General features: G+C 38.1%; 1 protein-coding gene across 1 annotated transcript in view; it reads left to right on the top strand.

Annotated features, from left to right (window-relative positions):
* SCLT1 (sodium channel and clathrin linker 1) overlaps positions 1-19,421 on the top strand; it is a gene marked incomplete at its 5' end in the record, with an annotated part of 255,805 nt that extends 236,384 nt beyond the window's left edge. Inside the window, 3 exon segments of the mRNA XM_082653872.1 lie at positions 6,770-6,848; positions 15,144-15,239; positions 19,055-19,421. Of these exon segments, the coding sequence (XP_082509998.1) occupies positions 6,770-6,848; positions 15,144-15,239; positions 19,055-19,117 (238 nt within the window). The 3' untranslated portion in view covers positions 19,118-19,421.
* Between the last annotated feature and the right edge of the window lie 7,868 nt (positions 19,422-27,289).

Genomic DNA, 27,289 nt, shown 5'->3' with positions numbered 1-27,289 from the left:
AGAAGCACCATATATGAATCTTAAAAATAACAAACACTGTATCTGTTTCATATGAATACACTTCCATTTTAATGCCAAGTACTACCTCAACATACTGATATTAACGAGACTTTGGCACTTTTAAAATATGTGTATGTGAGTTTTTTGCTTTTTTTATTGTGGTAAAATAAACATAATATAAAATGTACAATTTTAACCATTATTTAAATTGTGATAAAAAATTTACAGTCTTAATCATTTTTTTTGACATCTTTATTGGACTATAACTGCTTTACAATGGTGTGTTAGTTTCTGCTTTACAACAAAGTGAATCAGCTATACATATACATATATCACCATATTCCCTCCCTCTTGCGTCTCCCTCCCACCCTCCCTATCCCACCCATCTAGGTGGTCAAAAAGCACCGAGCTGATCTCCCTGTGCTATGCGGCTTCTTCCCACTAGCTATTTTACATTTGGTAGTGTGTATATGTCCATGCTACTCTCTCACTTCGTCCCAGCTTACCCTTCCCCTTCCCCGTGTCCTCAAGTCCATTATCTACGTCTGCCTCTTTATTCCTGTCCCTCCCCTAGGTTCATCAGAACAATATTTCTTTTAGATTCCATATATACGTGTTAGCATACGGTATTTGTTTTTCTGACTTACTTCACTCTGTAGGACAGACTCTAGGTCCATCCCCCTCACTACAAATAACTCAATTTGGTTTCTTTTTATGGCTGAGTAATGTTCCATTGTATATATGTGCCACATCTTCATTGTCCATTCATCTGTCGATGGACACTTAGGTTGCTTCCATGCCCTGGCTGTTGTAAATAGTGCTGCAATGAACATTGTGGTACATGACTCTTTTTGAATTATGGTTTTCTCAGGGTATATGCCCAGTAGTGGGATTGCTGGATCATATGGTAGTTCTATTTTTAGTTTTTTAAGGAACCTCCATACTGTTCTCCATAGTGGCTGTATCCATTTACATTCCCACCAACACTGCAAGAGGGATGCCTTTTCTCCACACCCTCTCCAGCATTTATTGTTTGTAGATTTTTTGATGATGGCCATTCTGACCAGTGTGAGGCGATACCTCATTGTAGTTTTGATTTGCATTTCTCTAATGATTAGTGATGTTGACCATCCTTTCATGTATTTGTTGGCGATCTGTATATCTTCTTTGGAAAAATGTCTATTTAGGTCTTCTGCCCATTTTTGGATTGGGTTGTTTGTTTTTTTGATACTGAGCTGTGTGAGCTGCTTGTGTAATTTGGAGACTGATCCTTTGTCAGTTGCTTCATTTGCAAATATTTTCTCCCATTCTGAGGGTTGTCTTTTCATCTTGTTTATGGCTTCTTTTGCTGTGCAAAAGCTTTTAAGTTTCATTAGGTCCCATTTGTTTATTTTTGTTTTTATGTCCACTTCTCTAGGAGGTGGGTCAAAAAGCATCTTGCTGTGATTTATGTCACACAGTGTTCTGCTTATGTTTTCCTCTAATAGTTTTACAGTGTCTGGGCTTACATTTACGTCTTTAATCCATTTTGAGTTTATTTTTATGTATGGTGTTAGGGAGTGTTCTAATTTCATTCTTTCACATGTAGCTGTCCAGTTTGCCCAACACCACTTACTGAAGAGGCTGTCTTTTCTTGCCTCCTTTATCAAAGATAAGGTGACTTTCTGTGCATGGGTTTATCTCAGGGCTTTCTATCCTGTTCCATTGATCTTATTTCTGTTTTTGTGCCAGTACCATACTATCTTGATTACTCTAGCTTTGTAGTATAGTCGAAAGTCAGGGAGCCTGATTCCTACAGCTATGTTTGTCTTTCTCAAGAATTCTTTGGCTATTTGGGGTCTTTTGTGTTTCTGTAAAATTTGTGAATTTTTTTTTTTCTAGTTCTGTGAAAAATGCCATTGGTAGTTTGATAGGGATTGCATTGAATCTGTAGATTGCTTTGGTTAATAGAGTCATTCTCACAATGTTGATTCTTCCAATCCAAGAACATGATACATTTCTCCATCTGTTTGTATCATCTTTAACTTCTTTCATCAGTGTCTTATAGTTTTCTGCATACAGGTGTTTTGTCTCCTTAGATAGGTTTATTCCCAGGTATTTTATTCTTTTAGTTGCAGTGGTAAATGGGAGTGTTTCCTTAATTTCTCTTTCAGATTTTTCATCGTTAGTGTATAGGAATGCAAGAGATTTCTGTGCATTAATTTTGTATCCTGCTACTTTAACAGATTCATTGATTAGCTCTAGTAGTTTTCTGGTAGCATCTTTAGGATTCTCTATGTATAGGATCATGTCATCTGCCATGACAGTTTTACTTCTTTTCCCATTTGGATTCCTTTCATTGCTTTTTCTTCTCTGATTGCTGTGGCTAAAACTTCCAAAACTATGTTGAATAATAGTGGTGAGAGTAGGCAACCTTGTCTGGTTTCTGATCTTAGTGGAAATGGTTTCCATTTTTCACCGCTGAGAAGGATGTTGGCTGTGGGTTTGTTATATATGGCCTTTATTATGTTGAGATAAGTTCCCTCTTTGCCTACTTTCTGGAGAGTTTTTATCATAAATGGGTGTTGAATTTTGTCGAAAGCTTTTTCTGCATCTATTGAGATTTTAGTATGGTTTTTATCCTTCAGTTTGTTAATATGGTGTATCACATTGATTGATTTGCGTATATTGAAGAATCCTTGCATTCCTGGGTAAACCCCACTTGATCATGGTGTATGAGCATTTTAATGTGCTGTTGGATTCTGTTTGCTAGTGTTTTGTTTAGGATTTTTGTATCTGCGTTCATCAGTGATATTGGTCTGTAATTTGCTTTTTAGGTGACATTTTTGTCTGGTTTTGGTATCAGGGTGATGGTGGCCTCGTGGAATGAGTTGGGGAGTGTTCCTCCCTCTGCTATATTTTGGAAGAGTTTGAGAAGGATAGGTGTTAGTTCTTCTCTAAGTTTTTGACAGAATTCGCCTGTGAAGCCATCTGATCCTGGGCTTTTGTTTGTTGGAAGATTTTTAATCACAGTTTCAATTTCAGTGCTTGTGATTGTTCTGTTTATATTTTCTCTTTCTTCCTGCTTCAGTCTTGGAAGGTTGTGTTTTTCTAAGAATTTGTCCATTTCTTCTAAGTTGTCCATTTTATTGGCATAGAGTTGCTTGTAGTAATCTCTCATGATCCTTTGTATTTCTTCAGTGTCAGTTGTTACTTCTTTTTCATTTCTAATTCTGTTGATTTGAGTCTTCTCCGTTTTTTTCTTGACGAGTCTTGCTAATGGTTTATCAATTTTGTTTATCGTTTCAAAGAACCAGCTTTTAGTTTTATTGATCTTTGCTATGGTTTCCTTCATTTCTTTTTCATTTATTTCTATTGTGATCTTTATGATTTCCTTCCTTCTGCTAACTTTGGTGGTTTTTTGTTCTTTCTCTAATTGCTTCAGGTGTAAGGTTAGGGTTTTTTTTTTGAGATTTTTCTTGTTTCTTGAGGTAGGAATGTATTGCTATAAACTTCCCTCTTAGGACTGCTTTTGCTGCATCCCATAGGTTTTGGGTCATTGTGTTTTCATTGTCATTTGTTTCTAGGTACTTTTTGATTTCCTCTTTGATTTCTTCAGTGATCTCTTGGTTATTTAGTAGCATATTGTTTAGCCTCCATATATTTGTATTTTTTACAGTTTTTTTCCTGTAATTGATATTTACTCTCATAGCATTGTGGTCGGAAAACATACTTGATACAATTTCAGTTTTCTTCAATTTACCAAGGCTTGATTTGTGACCCAAGATATGATCTATCCTGAAGAATGGTCCGTGAGAACTTGAGAAGAAAGTGTGTTCTGTTGGTTTTGGATGGAATGTCCTATAAATATCAATTAAGTCCATCTTTTTTAATGTGTCATTTAAAGCTTTTGTTTCCTTATTGATTTTCATTTTCCTTGTTCATTCCATTGGTGAATGTGAGGTGTTAAAGTCCCCTACTATTATTGTGCTACTGTCGATTTCCCCTTTTATGGCTGCTAGCATTTGCCTTATGTATTAGGGTGCTCCTGTGTTGGGTGCATGAATATTTACAATTGTTATATCTTCTTCTTGGATTGATCCCTTAATCATTATATAGGGTCCTTCTTTTTCTCTTGTTATAGTCTTTATTTTAAAGTCTAGTTTTGTCTGATATTAGAATTGCTACTCCAGCTTTCTTTTGATTTCCATTTGCATGGAATATCTTTTTCCGTACCCTACTTTCAGTCTGTATGTGTCCCAAGGCCTGAAGTGGGTCCCTTGTAGACAGCATATATATGGGTCTTGTTTTAGAATCCTTTCGGACAGTCTGTGTCTTTTGATTGGAGCATTTAATCCATTTACATTTAAGGTAGTTCTCGATATGTATGTTCCCATTACCATTTTCTTAATTGTTTTGAGTTTGTTATTGTAGGTCTTTCCTTGTCTTGTTTTTCCTGCCTAGAGAAGTTCCTTTAGCATTTGTTGTAAAGCTGGTTTGGCGGTGCTGAACTCTCTTAACTTTTGCTTGTCTGTAAAGGTTTTAATTTCTCCGTCAAATCTGAATGTGATCCTTGCTGGGTAGAGTAATCTTGGTTGTAGGTTTTTCCCTTTTATCACTTTAAATATGTCCTGCCACTCCCTTCTGGCTTGCAGAGTTTCTGGTGAAAGATCAGCTGTTATCCTTACAGAGATTCCCTTGTATGTTATTTGTTGCTTTTCCCTTGCTTCTTTTAGTATTTTTCTTTGTATTTAATTTTTGATAGTTTGATTGTTATGTGTCTTCTTGTGTTTCTCCTTGGATTTATCCTGTATGGGACTCTCTGCACTTCCTGGACTTGATTGACTATCTCCTTTCCCATGTTAGGGAAGTTTTCAACTATAATCTCTTCAAATATTTTCTCAGTCCCTTTCTTTTTCTCTTCTTCTTCTGGGACTCCTATAATTCGAATGTTGTTGCATTTATTGTTTTCCCAGAGGTCTCTGGGACTGTCCTCAATTCTTTTCATTCTTTATTCTGTACTCCAGTTGCTATTTCCAGTATTTTGTCTCACCTGTCACTTATCTGTTCTTCTGCCTCAGTCATTCTACTATTGAACCTTCTAGAGAATTTTTAATTTAATTTATTGTGTTGTTCATCATTGTTTGTTTGCTCTTTAGTTCTTATAGGTCCCTGTTAAGCGTTTTTTATATTTTCTCCGTTCCATTTCCAAGATTTTGGATCATCTTCACCATCATTACTCTGAATTCTTTTGCAGGTAGACTGCTTATTTTCTCTTCATTTGTTTCATCTGGTGGGTTTTTACCTTGCTCCTTTATCTGCTGCATATTTCTCTGTCTTCTCATTTTGCTTAACTACTGTGTTTGCCGTCTTCTTTTCGCAGGCTGCAGGTTCGTAGTTCCCGTTGTTTTTAGTGTCTGCCCCCAGTGGTTAAGTTTGGTTCAGTGGGTTGTGTAGGCTTCCTGGTGGAGGGGACTGGTGCCTGTTTTCCCGTGGGTGGGGCTGGATCTTGTCTTTCTGGTGGGCAGGGCTGCGTCTGGTGGTGTGTTTTGAGTGTCTGTGAACTTATTATGATTTTAGTCAGCCTCTCTGACAATGGGTGCGGTTGTGTTCCTGTCTTGCTAGTTGATTGGCATGTGGCGTCCAGCACTGGAGCTTGCTGGTCGTTGGGTGGAGCTGGGTCTTAGCGTTGAAACAGAGATCTCTCGGAGAGCTCTTGCAGATTGATATTACGTGGGGCCAGGAGGTCTCTGGTGGTCCAGTGTCCTGAACTCAGCTCTCCCACCTCAGAAGCTCAGGCCTCACACTAGGCCAGAGCACCAATACCCTGTCAGCTGCACGGCTGCCACGGAAACAAATCTTCTCTCAAGAGCCAACTCTTTTTGACAGATTTGTCAGTTCTCTAGATGAATTCATTTGTGATCTCCTGACGTTACCGAGCGTGCTTGGTTTTGCCTGACAGGTAGCAACCAGATCACTGAGTTTTTGAGGTTTGCAACAAACAGAGGGCTTATTCAGTAAGCAGCCAAGCGACAGGATAACCAGTCTCATATTTGCCTCCCTGAAGACAGGGGCTCAAGCTATTTTGGGAATAAAGAATAAAAAAGTACAGCAGTCTGAGGTGTGGTGAGTGTGAGGCACGCAGGGATTGGAAAAAGGTGCAGAAGTTGTCCTTCTGCACAGGCGTAACTAAGCTCGAGTGGTGTATTCTTGAGGGGTCCTCAATGCCCTCTTGCTGCAAATGCAAAACAGGCTTCCCAGGGGTAGAATACTTTGGTCCTTGCCAGCCAAGAGATGGCTTTTTATCATGCAGAATATTTCTCTGTTGTTATTATTATTGCTGTCTTCTTTTTCGTTTAGCAGTTTGTTACAGGTTATGATAAAAGATACACATGAACATCAAATGGACGAGATGCATAGGGCCAGGCATGGGAGAGGGGTACGGAGCATCTTTACCCTCTCCAGGCCCAAAACTCTGCCCAAATTTCCACGTGTTCACCCACCTGGAAGTTTTCCATTCATTTTAAGTGAACAGTTCAATAGTGCTAAGTATTTTCACACTATTGTACAACCAATGTCCAGAATACATATGTGTTTTATAAAGAAATGAGTCGTTTCAGATATGGTCTATTAAGAAGCAACTTTTATTTTGCACACAAGATATTTTTGTTCAAAACATGAACATGTATCTCACTAATAAAGATTCGATTTTGTTAAATTTTTGAACAGTTATATTAATGGCTTTTTCTTCCGTTCTTTTTTTTTTTCTTCCCTGTCTCTTGATTAATAGGAGTGAGCTGAATCGACAGAAACTTCATACCCAAGAGCTGCTTTCTCAGCTGGAAATGGCAAATGAAAAGGTAGTTGAGGTAAGATAATGACCCTCCTGGGAAGTGCTTTCTGCTGCAGGTTGATACACATGTTATAGAATTTTACCTGAGCCAAGTCCAAATTAATTCTCAACTTGGAAATACCATATGGATGTGAGTATTTCTTGTAGAAATCATACATAACCCTAAAAGTGCACACTTAATATAATATGAATAAAAGCTTTGAAAGCTAGTGATTCATCACATTTAAATGACAAAGATAGAGCTCTTATTTCAGTTGCACCAGTATACCTTGTGCTTTTTCAGAATTGCTAGGATCCCCTTTATTTCTGTGCATGTCTGAGACTTTTTTTTAACCCAATTCCTCTAATTTTTTTTTAACATCTTTATTGGAGTATAATTGCTTTACATTTTTGTGTTAGTTTCTGCTATATAACAGACTGAATCAGCTATACATATACATATATCCCCATATCCCCTCCCTCTTGCGTCTCCCTCCCACCCTCCTATCCCACCCATCTAGGTGGTCACAAAGCACTGAGCTGGTCTCCCTGTGCTGTACGGCTGCTTCCTACTTGCTATCTATTTTACATTTGGTAGTGTGTATCTGTCAGTGCCACTCTCTCATTTCGTCCCAGCTTACCCTTCCCCCTCCCCATATCCTCAACTCCATTCTCTTCATCTGCGTCTTTATTCCTGTCCCTCCCCTAGGTTCATCAGAACCAGTTTTTTTTTTAGAATCCATATATATGTGTTAGCATACGGTATTTGTTTTTCTCTTTCTGATTTACCTCACTCTGTATGACAGACTCTAAATTCATCCACCTCACTACAAATAACGCAATTTGGTTTCTTTTTATGGCTGAGTAATATTCCATTGTATATATGTGCCACATCATCTTTATCCATTCATCTATCGATGGACAGTTAGGTTGCTTCCATGTCCTAGCTGTTTTAAATAGTGCTGCCATGAACATTGTGGTACATGACTCTTTTTGAAGTATGGTTTTCTCAGGGTATATGCCCAGCAGTGGGATTGCTGGGTCATATGATAGTTCTATTTTTAGTTTTTTAAGGAACCTCCATACTGTTCTGCATAGTGGCTGTATCAATTTACATTCCCACCAACAGTGCAAGAGGGTTCCCTTTTCTCCACACCCTCTCCACCATTTATTGTTGGTAGATTTTTTGATGATGGCCATACTGACTGCTGTGAGATATCTCATTGTAGTTTTGATTTGCATTTCTCTAATGATTAGTGATGTTGACCATCCTTTCATGTATTTGTTGGCGATCTGTATATCTTCTTTGGAAAAATGTCTATTTAGGTTTTCTGCCCATTTTTGGATTGGGTTGTTTGTTTTTTTGATACTGAGCTGCGTGAGCTGTTTGTGTATTTTGGAGACTGATCCTTTGTCAGTTGCTTCATTTGCAAATATTTTCTCCCATTCTGAGGGTTGTTTTTTCATCTTGTTTATGGCTTCCTTTGCTGTGCAAAAGCTTTTAAGTTTCATTAGGTCCCGTTTGTTTATTTTTGTTTTTATGTCCACTTCTCTAGGAGGTGGGTCAGAAAGCATCTTGCTGTGATTTGTGTCACACAGTGTTCTGCTTATGTTTTCCTCTAATAGTTTTACAGTGTCTGGGCTTACATTTACGTCTTTAATCCATTTTGAGTTTATTTTTATGTATGGTGTTAGGGAGTGTTCTAATTTCATTCTTTCACATGTAGCTGTCCAGTTTGCCCAGCACCACTTACTGAAGAGGCTGTCTTTTCTTGCCTCCTTTATCAAAGACAGGTGACCATCTGTGCATGGGTTTATCTCAGGGCTTTCTATCATGTTCCATTGATCTATATTTCTGTTTTCTGTGCCGGTACCATACTGTCTTGATTACTGTAGATTTGTAGTATAGTCTACTATAGTCTATAATATAGTCTGTAGTATAGTCTATAGTCAGCGTGATTCCTCCAGCTCCGTTTGTCTTTCTCAAGATTGCTTTGCCTATTTGGGGTCTTTTGTGTTTCCATAGAATTTGTGAAATTTTTTGTTCTAATTCTGTGAAAAATGCCATTGGTAGTTTGATAAGGATTGCATTCAATCAGTAGATTGCTTTGGATAGTACAGTCATTTTCACAATGTTGATTCTTCCAATCCAAGAACATGGTATATCTCTCTATCTGTTTGTATCATCTTTAATTTCTTTCATCAGTGTCTTATACTTTGCTGCATACAGGTGTTTTGTCTCCTTAGATAGGTTTATTCCTAGGTATTTTATTCTTTTTGTTGCAGTGGTAAATGGGAGTGTTTCCTTATTTCTCCTTCAGATTTTTCCTCATTAGTGTATAGGAATGCAAGAGATTTCTGTGCATTAATTTTGTATCCTGCTACTTTAACAGATTCATTGAGTAGCTCTAGTAGTTTTCTGGTAGCATCTTTAGGATTCTTTATGTATAGGATCCTGTCATCTGCAAACAGTGACAGTTTTACTTCTTCTCCAATTTGGATTCCTTTTATTGCTTTTTCTTATCTGATTGCTATGGCTAAAACTTCCAAAACTGTGTTGAATAATAGTGGTGAGAGTGAGCAACCTTGTCTTGTTCCTGATCTTAGTGGAAATGGTTTCCATTTTTCACCACTGAGAAGGATGTTGGCTGTGGGTTTGTTATATATGGCCTTTATTATGTTGAGATAAGTTCCCTCTATGCCTACTTTCTGGAGAGTTTTTATCATAAATGGGTGTTGAATTGTCTCAAAAGCTTTTTCTGCATCTATTGAGATTTTAGTATTGTTTTTATCCTTCTGTTTGTTAATGTGGTTTATCACATTGAATGATTTGTGTATATTGAAGAATCCTTTCATTTATGGGATAAACCCCACTTGATCATGGTGTATGATCCTTTCAATGCGCTGTTGGATTTTGTTTGCTAGTATTTTGTTGAGGATTTTTGTATCTGTGTTCATCAGTGCTACTGGCCTATAGTTTTCTTTTTTGTGACATCTTTCTCTGGTTTTGGTATCAGGGTGATGATGGCCTCGTGGAATGAGTTTGGGGGTGTTCCTCCCTCTGCTATATTTTGGAAGAGTTTGAGAAGGACAGGTGTTAGCTCTTTTCTAAGTGTTTGACAGAATTTGCCTGTGAAGCCATCTGATCCTGGGCTTTTGTTTGTTGGAAGATTTTTAATCACAGTTTCAATTTCAGTGCTTGTGATTGTTGTTTATATTTTCTCTTTCTTCCTGCTTCAGTCTTGGAAGGTTGTGTTTTTCTAAGAATTTGTCCATTTCTTCCAGGTTGTCCATTTTATTGGCATAGAGTTGCTTGTAGTAATCTCTCATGATCCTTTGTATTTCTTCAGTGTCAGTTGTTACTTCTCCTTTTTCATTTCTAATTCTGTTGATTTGAGTCTTCTCCGTTTTTTTCTTGACGAGTCTTGCTAATGGTTTATCAATTTTGTTTATCGTTTCAAAGAACCAGCTTTTAGTTTTATTGATCTTTGCTATGGTTTCCTTCATTTCTTTTTCATTTATTTCTATTGTGATCTTTATGATTTCCTTCCTTCTGCTAAGTTTGGGGGGTTTCTTATTCTTCTTTCTCTAATTGCTTTAGGTGTAAGGTTAGGTTGGTTTTTTGATATTTCTTTTGTTTCTTGAGGTAGGATTGTGCTGCTATAAGCTTCCCTCTTAGGACTGCTTTTGCTGCATCCCATAGGTTTGGGGTCATCATGTTTTCATTGTCATTTGTTTCTAGATATTTTTTGATTTCCTCTTTGATTTTTTTCAGTGATCTCTTGGTTATTTAGTAGCGTATTGTTTAGCCTCCATATGTTTGTATTTTTTGCAGTTTTCTTCCTGAAATTGATATTTAGTGTTATAGCATTGTGGTTGGAAAAGATACTTGATACGATTTCAATTTTCTTCAATTTACCAAGGCTTGATTTGTGACCCAGGATATGGTCTATTCTGGAGAATGGTCCATGAGCACTTGAGAAGAAAGTGTGTTCTGTTGGTTTTGGATGGAATGTCCTATAAATATCAATTAAGTCCATCTTTTTTAATGTGTCATTTAAAGCTTTTGTTTCCTTATTGATTTTCATTTTCCTTGTTCATTCCATTGGTGAATGTGAGGTGTTAAAGTCCCCTACTATTATTTTGCTACTGTTGATTTCCCCTTTTATGGCTGTTAGCATTTGCCTTATGTATTGGAGTGCTCCTATGTTGGGTGCATAAATATTTCCAAATGTTATATCTTCTTCTTGGATTGATCCCTTAATCATATGTAGGGTCCTTCTTTTTCTCTTGTTATAGTCTTTATTTTAAAGTCTTGTTTTGTCTGATATGAGAATTGCTACTCCAGCTTTCTTTTGATTTCCATTTGCATGGAATATCTTTTTCTGTCCCCTCACTTTCAGTCTGTATGTGTCCCTAGGTCTGAAGTGGGTTTCTTGTAGACAGCATATATATGGGTCTTGTTTTAGTATCCTTTTGGGCAGTCTGTGTCTTTTGATTGGAGTATTTAATCCATTTACATTTAAGGTAGTCCTCAGTATCGATGTTCCTATTACCATTTTCTTAACTGTTTTGGGTTTGTTATTGTAGGTCTTTTCCTTGTCTTGTTTTTCCTGCCTAGAGAAGTTCCTTTAACATTTGTTGTAAAGCTTGTTTAGTGGTGCTGAATTCTCTTAGCTTTTTCTTGTCCGTAATGTTTTCAATTTCTCCATCAAATCTGAATGAGATCCTTGCTGGGTTGAGTAATCTTGGATGTAGGTTTTTCTCTTTCATAACTTTAAATATGTCCTGCCACTCCCTTCTGGCTTGCAGAGTTTCTGCTGAACGATCAGGTGTTAAGGTTATAGCGTTTCCCTTGTATGTTATTTGTTGCTTTTCGTTTGCTTCTTTAATATTTGTTCTTTGTATTTAATTTTTGATAGTTTGATTAATATGTGTCTTGTTGTGTTTCTTCATGGATTTATCCTGTTTGGGACTCTCTGCACTTCCTGGACTTTATTGACTGTTTCCTTTCCCATATTTGGGAAGTTTTGAACTATAATCTCTTGAAATATTTTCTCAGTCCTTTTTCTTTTCTCTCTTCTTCTTCTCGGAGCCCTATAAATCGAATGTTGTTTCATTTAATGTTGTCCCAGAGGTCTCTGAGTCTGTCCTCAATTCTTTGCATTCTTTTTTGTTTATTCTGCTCTACAGTAGTTATTTCCTCTCTTTTATCTTTCAGGTCACTAATCTGTCCTTCTGCCTCAGTTATTCTGCTATTGATTCCTTCTAGAGAATTTTTAATTTCATTTATTGTGTTGTTCATCATTGTTTTTTGCTCTTTAGTTCTTCTAGGTCCTTGTTAAATGTTTCCTGTATTTTCTTCATTCTATTTCCAAGATTTTAGATCATCTTCACTATCATTACTCTGAATTCTTTATCAGGTAGACTGCCTATTTCCTCTTCATTTGTTTGGTCTGGTGGGTTTTTATCTTGCTCCTTCATCTGCTGCATATTTCTCTGTCTTCTCATTTTGCTTAACTTACTGTTTGGGGTCTCTTTTTTGCCGGCTGCAGGTTCGTAGTTCCCGTTATTTTTGGTGTATGGCCCCAGTGGTTAAGGTTGGTTCAGTGGGTTGTGTAGGCTTCCTGGTGGAGGGGACTGGTGCCTGTTTTCCCGTGGGTGGGGCTGGATCTTGTCTTTCTGGTGGGCAGGGCCTCGTCCAGTGGTGTGTTTTGGTGTATCTGTGAACTTATTATGATTTTAGGCAGCCTCTCTGCTAATGGGTGGGGTTGTGTACTGTCTTACTAGTTTTTTGGCATGCCATGTCCAGCACTGGAGCTTGCTGGTTGTTGAGTGGAGCTCGGTCTTAGCGTTGAGGCGGAGATCTCTGGGAGAGCTCTTGCCGATTGATATGACATGGGGCCAGGAGGTCTCTGGTGGTCCAATATCCTGCACTCGGCTCTCCCACCTCAGTAGCTCAGGCCTGACACCCGGCCAGAGCACCAAGACCCTGTCAGCCACATGACCAGGTACGTGGAGATTTCCTGCCTTTTCCGAAGTCTGATTTCTTCTGCCAGCATTCAGTAGGTGTTCTGTGGGAATTTTTCCACATGTAGATGTATTTTTGATGTATTTGTGGGGAGGAAGGTGATCTCCACGACTTACTCCACCATCATCTTGAAGATCCTCCTCCAATTTTGTTTTAGTCCATCACAAAAGACATGTAGAAAATAATTTTTCCTACTGGAATATATTAAAACATTCCTTTAGATTAATGCTTTAGAACTAAATATAGCAAGGGTTTATCATTTTTTCCTTTGAAGAAAAAAATTTAAACAATTTCCAGATTATTATTAGAACTTTCTAGAACTCTAGTTCTTCGTTTGATGAGCAAACTTTGAAGGTATTTGTTGGAATTTCATTAACAGGCTGTATGGTCCATAGGTCTCTGTGGCCTTCTGTAGGAGCCATAGTGAAGTCATTACACTTCAGTTTTATAGCATTGTAAATTGACATAAGCCATTTAGAAAACAATTAAACAGTAGCCTTTCAAAAACTCTTTGATGTTGCTCCCACTTCCAGGAATCTGTTCTAAGGAAATAATTTAAAATTTGAAAAAATTTAAAGGGAAATATTCAACACAGTAATGTTAATTATTTTGGAAGCTCAAAAGCAACTAAAATGATAAATTAAAAAAGAACAGTTGCATATATTATGTTTTATCTAAGCTGGACTGTGCCTTAACCTTTATGGTAGCAGCGTAGTAAAATGTATATATAGTCTGATTATAACTATGAAAATGATTATTATAGATGATGGCAGTTTTTCCTCAGGTTTTCTCTAGTGTTCATGATGTGTCTCTTAAATTTAAGACTGTGTATTTAAACATCTTGGTAAATTGGAAAAGCCAATATAGTTCTCTTCATACAATTTAATTTTGCTTTGGGGCACACTAAGAAATAGAATAAGCACATTTTAGCAGGATACTGTTAGTTCAGTATTTTGTATTACTAGGCATGCCATTCATTCTTATCACTTGTATGTTATGACACGGGAAGTACCTAGTTCAAAGAACTGTATAACAGTTTTACATGTGCAAAAACTTTTTTTTAGGCTAGTATGTATGGAGAAGGCTAATACCTTTTTTAATTGATAGATTCTTTTAACTTGTCTGCATGACACCATGTTGTGACAGATTTATATTCATGATGCCTATGTAGTTGCCTGAGGCCGCTCTAACAAAGTAATACAGACTGGGGTGGCTTAACCAACAGAAACTTATTGTCTTGCAGTTCTGGAGGCCAGTAGTCCAAAATCAAGAAGACAGCAGAATTGGTTCCTTCTGAGGGAGAATCTTTTCCAGGCCTCCTTCCTAGCTTCTGGTGGCCTCAGGCATTCCCTGTCTTGTTGCTAATGTTCTCCCTGTGTCTTCATGTGTTCTTCCCTTTGTGCATGTCTGTCTCTATGTCCAAATTTCCCCTTTTTATGAAGTCACCAGTCATACTGCATATGGACCCACCCTAATGACTTCAACTTAATCATCAACAAAGACCCTATTTCCAAATAAGGTCACATTCATAAGTACTAGGGGGTTGGGGCTTCAACATCTTTTTTTTAGGGACATAATGCAACCCATACCAATGCCTTAATAATGCTCTTGACCCGAATACCTTCTGGAGAATACCTTCTGGAGTATACACATGTATTGGGAAACATGTAGACTGATTTCTTCCCCTTTTAAATAATACCGTAAGCATATAAATCATTTACGATAAGTCTAGCTCTGTAAAAATCAGGATTTCTAGAATGAATATTTTCTGTTTCTTGACCTTAATAATGCGTGGCCTATGTCACAGTTCCCCTGGAAGCTGGTCTAGCACAGTGGTTCTAAATGCGCTAGCAGGCAGCATCGCCACCACCCAAGAACTTGATAGGAGTGCAGATTCTCAGGACCATCCCACCCCTACTGATGCTCTGGTTGTGAGGCTCAGGTCTGTGTTCTCACACTCTCCGGGTGATTCCAAAGTAGTGATATAGCATCTCAAGGTTAACAAGTCACAAACTGAAAGCCTTGGTCTTAACTTCAGATTCACTTTGCTTTTAGATTTAATTCACTTTCTTTGGTGGCATGTGGTAGAGGGTCAGGGGAGGGGAACCAGTTTAGTCATAATGTAAAACCAGCTTTGAACCTTGAAGTTCATGACTTGAAAAATGTAAATTTGGAGATCTATTATCTTTGCATTTTGTAAGTGGTAAAATGATGTCCAGATTTTTCATTGATTATTCCATAAAACATCTCCGTGCCACATATGGATTTCTAACTTGTTTGTCTTATATTTCCCCTTAATAGAATGAAAAGTTGATTCTAGAGCATCAAGAAAAATCCAACAGACTTCAGAAACGACTGAGTGAGGCGGAACAGAGGGCTGCTTCAGCCTCTCAGCAGGTAGGGAGCTTCCTCGTTGTCCCTGGATAACAATAGTCTGAGTAGAGTGGAGATAAGAGAAGTTCCTTAGAAGTTTCCAGAGAACTAGTAGTTTTATTTTTATTTGATTAAACGACTTAAAAGTAGTCTCTTTAATGTTTAAGGTTGAAAAGGTAAACTTCAGAAACAGAAATAAACATCGGTGTCCGCCATTTGACACCTAAATCTGGAACTGCACTGTCCAATATGATAGCTGCTAGCCACAGGCAGCTGTTTAAATTAAAATTAAATAAAATTAAAATTGAAATCTTCAGTCACACTATTCAGAATTCAAATGCTCAAAAGTCACATGTCGCCATGTCATATTGGACAGCGTAATACAGAAACAACTCTGTCACCCCAGTAAGTTCTGTTGGACAGCACTGCTCTAGCATTATGTTCTGTCTAAAACGAGGCAGGTATTCGTTGACAGATTCGGAAGTAAATGACATGCTTTGAATGTAGTGTTTCAAATTGCAGTGTTTTTATTGCAGTTTTTAAATGGAAAAAAATTACCTAGCTTATAGGTTTAACTTCATTTAATGCACATTTGTATATGACCATATAAATCTAAAATACCATATAAAAGTTGTCCAATGGGAAATAGAGTAAAAAGTGCAGAACATCAATGAAATTATAAGGGGCAATTACTCCTAATGCACACGTATCACATAAATGAAATGGGCCATTTGTTCTAAAGTAGGAGCAGTAGTCTCTCCTGTTAGGATCAAAATGAAAAGAGTTTAGTGATTATAAAGATAGGCTTGAAACAGACTGTTTAGATAGATAGAGAAAAACAAACCAAGTTACTGTATTAATAATTATGTAATATTTGGTACTGTTTCAATCAAAATTAACATTATTCTTAGATTTTATTACAATAGTAACTCTAAATACTGAATTCAGTTTGTGTTCATGATGTTTATAGATTTTTTCTTGAAATCTACTTCTGGTATGAACATGGCATAGCACTTAAAGAAAATCCAATCATAATTTGCCCTTCAATTTTCCTGCCTCTTGAAAGTAATTATTGTTTTACCATGTAAGTTTAACTTATGAAATTATGGATTACTGGATGAATTAATCAAATATTCAAGAATTCATTTAGATTATAAGGTAACAGGAGCCAAGGTGTATGGGACGGTATCTTGAGAGCAGGTATTTTGGAGTCAGGCAGATAGCCTGGTGCCATTAAGTAGCCATGTGACGTTGGGCAATTTCATCTTCTCTAAGCCTCAGTTTCTTCATGTTTAACAACACCTCCCCAATAGAGTTATTGAAAGATCAAAGGAATTAGCACATACAAAGCACTTAGCATAGTCATTAAGTGGTAAATAAGATACATATATATAGAAATTAAATTTCTATATCACAGTCTTTAAAGATTCAAGTTTACCTTTTTCAAGGACTGTGGTAAAGAAAATGCCTACCTGAAACCAACTACCTGCACGAGGGTACAGTTACAGAACCTTAACAATATAATCCAGTTGACTTCTAGTTGTCTCCTTCCTGACAGAATTAAACCTAAGCAGTCCAACAAAGATGTTTCTCCTGTTATTTAAACTCCCTAATGGCAGAGATTACACCATTCTCCTTGTGAGCCTTCTTTTTAATGTTTTGTCAGTAACCACTTCACAGATTTTTCCCTAAGTTTTTTTCCTTCCATTCTGTTCTCATTTGAAGATGGAAAGTAATCATTCAGCATTTTCCCCATACACAAAAAGGAATTTATTCCCTGGAGCTAATTTTTTTTTCTATTTTAAATGTGTCCAAGTCATAAACTTTTTTATAGGACATATATTCAGTCTTTTTTAATCTTTATCTTTGCCTTCTCTGAATCCTTTCTAATTTTCTTCCAAAAACTGGAAACTCCTGTTAAAAATGATATCCTGGGAAGGGCTTGATATTTAATGAAGTAAAGGCGTTAAAACAGGGATCCCCAACCCCTGGAACCGGGCCAAACAGCAGGAGGTGAGCAGCAGGCGAGCGAGTGAAGCTTCACTTGCTGCTCCCCATTGCTCCCCACCGCTCCCCGTCGCCCCCCGTCGCCCCTCGTCGCTCCCCGTTGCTCCCCGTCGCTCGCCGTCGCTCCCCGTCGCTCCCCTGAACCACCACCCGCCCCTCCCCCCATCCGTGGAAAAACTGTCTTCTACAAAACCAGCCCCTGGTGCCAAAAAGGTTAAAGACCACTGCATTAAAAGATGATTATTGTCTCTCACATGTCATTCTTACCAGTGCAGCCAAGCATCATGTCATTGGTTCAGCACAAGCCCTGCAGTGTAGTCATTCAGTCACGCTCGAAATGTGCTGTTCTGATTAACTTTTTCTATATCTTCTTCATCCATCTCTGGACAACAGTTAGATGTTCCAAGTGTATCATTCTAAACTATTGAATGCCACGCTGTGTTCTTTTGACGGTATGGGATTTTAAAAAATCAGTGTGGTGAAGCCCTTCTCTGCAGGACACAAAACCTAGAAACTATGAAAAGAAATTAATAAATGTGACTATTTAAATTTCAGATTTCTGCATAGAAAAGTCGTAAAGTCAGTGACAGAGAAAAATATTTGCAAGACATATGACAAAAGGCTCGTATCCTAAACACACATAGAGTGGCTAATCAACAAAAAAAAGAGCTACAGTACAATAAAGTGAATAAAGGATAAAAGACAGATGGCTTTTAAACATTTTTTTTAAGTGCCCAACTCCTCCTCACCCAAAAGGCAAATAGAGACTTAAACTGTAATCACATATTATTTTTCACCCGTCAGATCATGAAGGTTGGTAATACATTGTGCTGGCACTTGCACACATCACTGACATGAGTGTGTATTGATACAACCTCTTTGGCACCCAACTTGGCAGTATCTCTCAACAGTTGTAAACGTACCTAACCTGTGACCTAGCAGTTCTAAGAATTTATTCTGCAGGTAGTGTACTTGCACCTGGGCAAGTCTGTGCAAGGAAGCACGTAAGAATCCTAATTGCAGCATTGCCTATAATTCTAAAAGATGAAAGACCATCTAAATGCCCATCAATAGGAAACCAGTTAAACTATGGAATATCCATACACGGGAAATTTTGCAGCTGTTAAGAGGAATGAAGTAGATTTAATGTGGAGCTATCTCTAAGGTAGATCATTTAGCAGGAGAAAAATATGAGAAGTGTGTATAGTACTTTATCATTTTTTAAATAAAAAAGGGTGAGGAAATATGTGCATGTGTTCTCACTTAGAATATTTCAAGAAGTGTACTTAGAAGCTGGAAATAGTGGTTTTGCCTGGAAAGAGGGATGTGGAATGAAGGACAGAGATGGGAAGACTTCCTTTATGCTGTCTACTCTTTTGTACTGTTAGATGTCTTTTACCATGTGTCTGTATTATCAATTCCAATTTAATATTTAAAGATTATTTTCTTATTAGACTTACTGTGATCTGTCATCATCTTTTTATTACCAGCCCTGCATTGTGCTGGCTCACACTTAGTTTGTGTTCTAGCCTCTTTCCTGATTAACTTTTATCTAGATGTTTCTCATTCGTTTGTAAAATATGTTTTGGAATTCTCAGTGTATTACTGAGCTATGGAATGCCGTATTTGACATGCATATCTCTAGGGTGATACAGGCATTTTAAAGTCTCAAGAGTAAAAGAGAAATGAACACAAAAAGCGACCTCTAACAAGACCCCTTACAATAAGATTATTTTCAATAATTGTAAGTTGTGATGCATTATACTTTGTATTAGTCTAAGATTTTTCCACAGAAAAAGTAGCTACTTACTGATTGTTTATTTCAATTGCAGCTCAGTGCGATTACAGTACAGAGAAGAAAAGCAGCCTCCATGATGAATCTGGAAAATATTTAAAAATATTCATAGTTCACTCACAGAACTTTATACTTGGGAAAGCTGTTGGACTAGAAGTTTATTAAAATGGTAAAACCTGCATAGAATGGTTAAGGCTTGCGTCGTTTTGCATAAGCATTTTCCATTCTGTTTTGAGGGTTATTGGAAAACAGAACAGCTTCCTGTAAGTAAAGAAAAGGTAATCCTATATTGAGCTTCAGTAGAGAATAAAGCCAGCTGGGAAGAACTCATTGCCTTCATCAACGTGTCTATTTTTTAATTCCTCCTTTTTCCCTTGGAAGAGCGTAACAGTTTTCAAACTATGCTAATCATGAGAAAGAGTTTTAAGAAATTGCTTGAATTTTAATATTTCAGGTTCCAGAATTTGAGAATTTTACATCTGTTACTCGTAACTCATTTTTAAAGTTCCCAAGTATCCGTTTTATTATTAACTCACATGTAATAAATTATGCACTTTCTAAAATGATGCTGTCATGTATTTTATTTATTTTTTTTATTATAAATTTATTTATTTTTTATTTATTTGGTTGCATTGGGTCTTCGTTGCTGCACGCAGGCTTTCTCTAGTTGCAGCTAGCGAGGGCTACTCTGCCGTGCGCAGGCTTCTCGTTGCAGTGGCTTCTCTTGTTGCAGAGCATGGGCTCTAGGTGCACGGGCTTCAGTAGTTGCGGTGCGTGGGCTCAGTAGTTGTGGCACATGGGCTTAGTTGCTTGTGGCACGTGGGATCTTCCCAGACCAGGGATTGAACCCATGTCCTCTGCATTGGCAGGCAGATTCTTAACCACTGCGCCACCAGGGAAATCCCTGTCATGTATTTTAATGTAATAATTGTAGTGATTCACTTTTACCTTACACGATTTTCAGTATTTATCAAATATTGATATTTAAGAATTTGGGAAGGTTTTCATTTGCTTGGGATTTTGGGGGTTTTATTTTGTTTGTTTTTGCTATTACTCAAAGCAGTATTAATCAAATGGAATCTTAAGTTCTGAGACTGCGTGGGCATTGAACTATTGCAGTCCTATTGATTTTCATAGATCCATGTAGTTAGTTACTGTCTGCTCCTAGTTTGAACGTGGTGTACCCTGCTTTCTGGTGATTAGGGTAGATGGGTTTGCATCTGGACAACAAGTTAGGAGACCGTTGCAGTAGTCCAGATAAAAGATAATGAGTTGAGTTTGAGGTGACTTGAAAACATGCATGTGTAAATATCCAACCAGCAGTCAAAAGTTTAGGACTGGTGCCAACAAATTGGGATAGCCATGAGGTCTTTGGCCTGGAGCTGAGATTTGAAGCCGTGGAGTGTAGGGGCTTGCCTCCTGGCCTTATGTGATGTACTGACTACCTCTTCCCCTCCATTTCTCATGCTGTATCCCTGACGATGGCCTTCTTTATCTTCCATCATCACGTTATCCTCCCTCCCCACATAGGGTCTCCGCACATACTTTGCCATTTGCACATTCTTCAGATCACTACTCAGACAGCACTGCCTGTGAGAGCCTTCCCTAGCCTCCAGACTGGGTTAGGTCCCCTTGTTGTACTGCTCTTAATATATGCTATATTTTTTTCCTGTATAGCACTTACCAAAATTTGTAAATAACTCTTTTTGAAATTATTTTCTGTAATGTCGTCTCCTCCCCAGCAGACTGCAAGCTCCTTGAGAGTAGGACTCATGTTTACTGTCCTTCTTTGTTGTATTCTTAGCCCTCAACACGGTTCCTGGGACATGGAAGGTATTCAAAATTGTTTGTTCAAAAACTGAAAAAGAGTCTTTAAGGACAGGCCCTTAGAAAATGCCTTCGTTGGTTGAATGAGCTCAGGAAGAAGAGTCACTGGAGGAGACTGAATAGGAGCAGTGAGAGGCTGGTAACCAGGAGAACCCGAGATGACAGAAACTAAAGGACGGATGAAATCTCATCTTATAGGCAGGAGGGGGCAAATGGTTGCTAGTGTCAAATACAACGATAAGACCAAATAATACAGACATGACAGTTAAATGGTAGATAGGCGCTTAGCTTATTTCCATTTCTTAAAGAATTTGATTCTCTAAATTCCTTCCCATGTCATTCACAGACTGATTTCCATGTAATAAGAGTTATGTTCATATTTATGTTTATAGAATATAGTGTTTATTTTTTTAAACTTTTAATTAGAGAAAATGTTAGAATTATATCCGACAAAAAAATGAGACTGTAAGAGAAAGCACTTCAGAAACTAACATTGTAGACTAATGAAATATAAGTATTATTATCCTGTTTTAAAAAGAAAATCTAACTTTCCAGACATTTCTTTAAGGTAAAATCTTTCAACATAGCACTTTCTCCAAACTTTGGCCAAAGGTACCTACTCTTGACATTTTAATACTAATAACCTCCCCCCTCCAGTTGGCTATCTTTCTTGAATACTTAGATATTCTCCAAGAAAAGGATAAGCTGCTAAAATGCCGATAATAAGCCCTTCTGACCTCTGTTCAATTTGAAGAGACTTAAGCTATTAGCAACAGAACTGAACGTGTATGGTTATTTTGTTCCAGAAAAGTTTGTTAGCTAATGATTTCTAATGTAAAAATGTAGTAGCGTTTTTGACATTCCTCATATTGGTCAGTCTTAACTTCATTTACACAGACAGTATCATTTACTCTGTGAACTTTATTTTAGGAGACAGGGGAAATGAATAGGAAAGGGAGAAAAGAAATGATATAAATCTGAAATTGGGGGTAACATAGCTAGTTCATTTTATTTATTTGTGTTTCTATATCGTGTCTCCCTGAGGAAGAAAAGAGATATGATTACCTCTTCTTCACTTTGTACACAAATATGCAAATTGGGGCAGCCAGCAATCTTCTGATTTCTCCTCTGGTGTGAGAACTATGGGAGAACATTAGTAACAATTCAGTCATTCGTTTATTCAGCAAATATGAATATTTCATAGCTGCACAGTCTGCCAAGCCAACTCAGACAAACCAAGGAAGAGCGAAAATACACTTTTAAACATTTTATTATAAATTCTGTTCTTTAACCATAATGTGTTTTATCAATTTTTCCAAAATAAATCTGTAATAAGCTTTTTTAATCAAGATTAATTTTTTAATTAAGATTAACCTCTTAATCAAAAATGACTAATTTTTTTAGCTTACTTTAAGATGTATGTATACATATAGATATGTATACAGAGAGGAGACAGACACTGCAACACCCCAGTGTTGCCTATGAAATCTGTCCCCTACCAACTTTGTTTTTTTTTCCTTAATTTTTTTTGGCTGTGCTGCACAGCATTCAGGATCCTAATTCCCCAACCAGGGATCGAACCTGTGCCCCCTGCAGTGGAAGCACGGAATCTTTTTTTTTTTTTTAATTTATTTATTGTATTTATTTTTGACTGCATTGGGTCTTTGTTGCTACGCGCGGGCTTTCTCTAGTTGCCGCGAGCGGGGGCCTCTCTTTGTTGCGGTGCGCGGGCTTCTCGTTGCAGTGGCTTCTCTCGTTGCTGAGCACGGGCTCTAGGTGCCCTGGCTTCAGTAGTTGTGACGCACGGGCTTAGTCCCTCCGCGGCATGTGGGATCTTCCCGGACCAGGGCTCGAACCCGTGTCCCCTGCAGCGGCAGGCAGATTCTCAACCACTGCGCCACCAGGGAAGCCCCAAAGCACGCAATCTTAACTGGACCACCAGAGGAGTCCTCACTACCAGCTGTTAAAGCGTGAAAAATGTGTAGCTTTTTTGACAACATTAATGTTCTTAGTATTTACATAAGGAAGAACTAAGTTAATATGTATAACTTAGATAACAAAAATCATAGGATGGAAAGGCATTGTTAAAGTAATTTTTTACAACACTGGCACCCACCCAACCACCAAGAAAAAAATCGACACTCAGTGGCCTTGTAGCCCAAGGGTTCACCACAAAAACTCACACGTGCCCCCACATGCCTGTAGACGCTCCCAATGCACTAGCTCTAACCCTACCCTTAGTTCTTCCACTCAAAAAGTATTTTGGAATGTAAGCAAAGGAGAAAAACATTAGAGAGATAACTTTGAACCTGCTCTCGTTTCTTCCTTTTTAAGTACATGTTCTTATAGCTCACTCCTTTATTTTTAGTAACAAATTACCAGTGTTACTGTGCACAGCTGTTGAAGTTCACTGGGGCGGGGACGGCAGCTCCCTCTCCCTTGAGGTGGCCCAGTCCACTCTGCAACAGCCTTGACCACTAGAAAGTTCTTGCTGATACTGAACTGAAATGTGTCTCCTCCCTTCGTTCTGCCTTGTACCACAGAGTAAGTCTAAACCATCTTCCACATGGCAGATCTTCAGCCTTTTAAAAATAATTATCATGCTCTCCCTGTACTTAGTAAGCACCTCCATTTCCTCAGAGGACTTGGTTTTGAGTCCTTGCGCCAGCCAGTCACTGGTCTCTGAAAACATACATATCTTCTTTCACTCGTTCAATAGATATTTATGAGCATCTTACTTTACACCAGGTATGCTTGGGATGCCTCAGTCTTATGCCCAGAGCCAAACATTATTTTCAGGGTATAAACTATTAATTCCCTTGTTTTGGATCATGACTGGGAATGGTGGGGAGAGGGTAAGTGATACCTGCCCAAGGAGGGGTGGGGGGGACAGCTTATTAGAATCTCCAGGGAACTGTGGCTTCACGGTACATACCCTACCCCTTTCCCTCGCCCCGAGAAGAGTGACATATTCTCTTACGGAAGCCTGCTTTGACAGTTACTGAGTTAGCGATTCAGGAAAATGTTCATATAATTTCTCGTTAGTACGTAGGATGACAAAAAAAATGAGAATTACTGGTCTGGAGTCTACGCCTTCCATTAATTCAGCTTCAAATCATGTTAGCTTTTTTGGAAGTTGAATCACACTGTTGGGCAGGTATTGAGCATATTGTTGACTGAAATCTTAAGTTTTTTCTAAAGGTTTTGTTGCTAAGCCAGATCTTTGCCCCAGAAATTGGACTGGTCATTTATTGCTTTTCATTATATTATTACAGCGTGCTGAGGTCATTTTACCTCCTAATTCTGTCATCCAGTTTGTTACCTATAAGCACAGGAACTGTGTCTAATTTTGTTTTATTGCTATATTTCTTGCATCCATGACAATTTTTTATTTACAGTGAATTCCATCTACAGCTTTGATAACCACCCGTATCTTCATGAAAATCACTGAAAAAATGAGAACTAGACAGATCTGAGTACAGTCAGTCTCTTCGAGCATACCAGCCACCACCTCCCATGACGGGTTATAATCAGGACCCATGAGGCATCATGGTCAGGCAACAGGTCAGTCAACCTGTTTTTAATCTAGCCCATATTGCTGCTTCCACACTATCATAAAAAACATCAAGAGAGACCTAGGCTTCTGCCTAGGAAAGTTCATTTATGCTGCAACTGTCATACTTCCCAGACCTAATCTAGTAATCCTGTCTGAGAAGACAAGTTAGATGGGTTTCTTCCTAGTAAATCCATGTAGCATCCTAGTCATCACTGCTTGTTCCTTTTCCGTTTATTTAAAACCCTTTCAGTCCTTTAGTATGGCATCATGGAAACTCTCGGTCACAATTTTTATCCTTTTTTCAAAGAATAAGAAAGCCATCAGATCATAATATGATGTATGAGGAAATCTGTTGGCACTTAGATCTGGGAAGATTAAAAATATGACACTAGGATTTCCTGTCACGTGAACTGTGTTCTAGGGGATAAGGGAGAATGAGAGTAGCTACAGTCATGTTTCTGCAAATAACCAAAAGAATCCATTGGATCCATTGGAGAATCTTCCCCTGGATCTGCAGTAACCATGCTGATCTGTATTAATGTCTATTTATTGAGCACCTACCTTATACAAGCATTGTGCTAGCATTTTGCATTCATTATCTTGTATAATCCAACAACCCTGCTAGGTAGGTGTTGCTGCTAGGTTGGTGTTGTCATTCCTTTTCCGAAGATATAAGGTGTCATAAAAGTTAAACACCTGGCCCAGGGTCACAGAGATGGAAAGTAGCACTGCAGGCTTTCAAACCAGGGCTCTCCAACACCAGATTCCTTCTGCCAACACTGCATCCTTAGAGTCTGTGGAATTTGTGCTTTTGACATCTCTCCCATTTGCTGACAGTGACCGAGCAGTCGCCTCTACAGGTTCTCTGAGTGCCCCCGGGATTCTTTTGTTTGTTTTTGTTTTGTTTTTTACATTTGTTGTGCACTTCACTTCTATTATTATTACATTGTAATATATAATGAAATAATTATACAACTCACCATAATGCAGAATCAGTGAGAGCCCTGAGCTTGTTTTCCTGCAACTAGATGGTCCCATCTTGGGGGGATGGGAGACAGTGACACCGATGTGTGTTGCTTATGTCCAGTCTACTCTGTGATCTCGTTTTGGTCACTGTCACTGCAGAAAACCCTGCTTCACAGAGATAGGATGTTGGAAACGAAAGCAGGCTTTTCAGTGCTTTTGTGGCAACATCAGGATATTCCGCCATGACTTTAATTCAGAACGTATGGAGATCTGAAGTTGTCTCAAACATACTTTTAAGGCACCGTGATTTGCGATCTCAAGCAGTTGATCCTCTTCTAGCACGGACAAAGTCGATTCACCTGGCTTATTCACAGATGGGTCGCAGATCCATTCCTTCCCAGTTTGGGGTCTTTTGTGGTTGGGAAGTAGTGCTCAAAGTCTTTGGAAAGCTGAGATAGGTGATATGCACCAGCTGGGAGAAAGAAGGCCCTGGCTCAGTCTCTTTCAAAAATCTCTGCTAATGTTTGAAACATGTCAAAAATCCCAGTGTTCACACGTCTTCTCTTATACACAGAGGTGAGATGGCTTTCTAAAGGTAGATCACTGGCCAGAGCTTTTGAGTTACAAGAGCCACTTCAAAGATTTCTTTTAGAAAAACAGTCACCACTGGCAGCACGTTTCAGTGGCACAGAATGGGTCACAAAACTTGCTTACTTGTGTGGCATATTCAACCTGCTCAACAAACTCAATCTGTCACTTCAGGGAAGAACAACACCTGTGTTCAATTGGCAGATAAAGTGACTGCATTCAAAGCCAAACTGGAATTATGGGTGCCCCGGGGTTTAATTCCTCTGCGTCATGAGGCTCGAACTCACTGTTAGCAGCTCGGTACTCTCAAACGAGTGCTTCACCCTAGACTTCAGGTAACTCTTACTAGTGTCCATTCTCTCCTTTTCAGTTCAAGGGTTCGTGTTCTTGATAGAAGATACACAAAATAGGTTTTGAAAAATTCTGCGTTCACTTTTTCATGCATCAGCCTTATTGTAATGATTCAGAGCTGCGACCGAGTCTTTGCCTTTTCTGACTCTGACTCTAACCCAAAAAGCCCTTTTGGTTATCAATTATATGCATTACATAGAAAACTTCCTAAGAAAAGCATCTTCATATCTAGTGGGATTTGGGTATTTTTTCAAACCTTGAAAAGAAATTGGCCATCACCTAAAAAGTCAAGTAAGTAACTTTAGTGAAAAATATAGATCTAAGCAAAGGAAGTTATATAAATTAGTGGGTTACCTCCTTTAAAGGTTTCCAGATTTTTTTTTTGATTGCCTTATAAAGCTTTCTTTTTTTCAATTGAAGTACAGTTGATGTACAGCATTATGTTACAAGTGTACCATATAGTGATTCACAATGTTTAAAGGTTATAAGTTATAAAATATTGGCTATATTCCCCATGTTGTACAATATATCCTTGCAGCCTATTTTATATGTAATAGTTTGTACCTCCTAATCTTCTACCACTACATTGCCCCTCTTCCCTTCCCTCTCCCCACTGGTAACCATTAGTTTATTCTCTATATCAGTAAGTCTTCTTCTTTGTTATATTCACCAGTGTGTTGTATTTTTTAAATTCCGTATATAACTGATATCATACAGTATTTGTCTTTCTCTGTCTGACTTATTTTACTTGGCATAATACCCTCCAAGTCTATTCATGTTGTTGCAAATGGCAAGATTTCTTTTCTTTTTCATGGCTGAATAGTATTCCATTGTGTGTATGTGTGTATATATACACATACATATACGTGTGTGTATGTATGTGTGTGTGTGTGTGTGTGTGTATATATATATATATATATATATATATATATCCTTTATCCATTCATCTGTTGATGGACACTTAGGTTGCTTCCATGTCCTGCC

The sequence above is a fragment of the Grampus griseus genome, assembly GCF_964374135.1.
Source record: "Grampus griseus genome assembly, chromosome: 4".
Classification (NCBI taxonomy): Eukaryota; Metazoa; Chordata; class Mammalia; order Artiodactyla; family Delphinidae; genus Grampus; species Grampus griseus.
The sequence above is the reverse complement of the archived record's forward strand: the minus strand, read 5'-3'. Positions and strand labels throughout refer to the sequence as shown.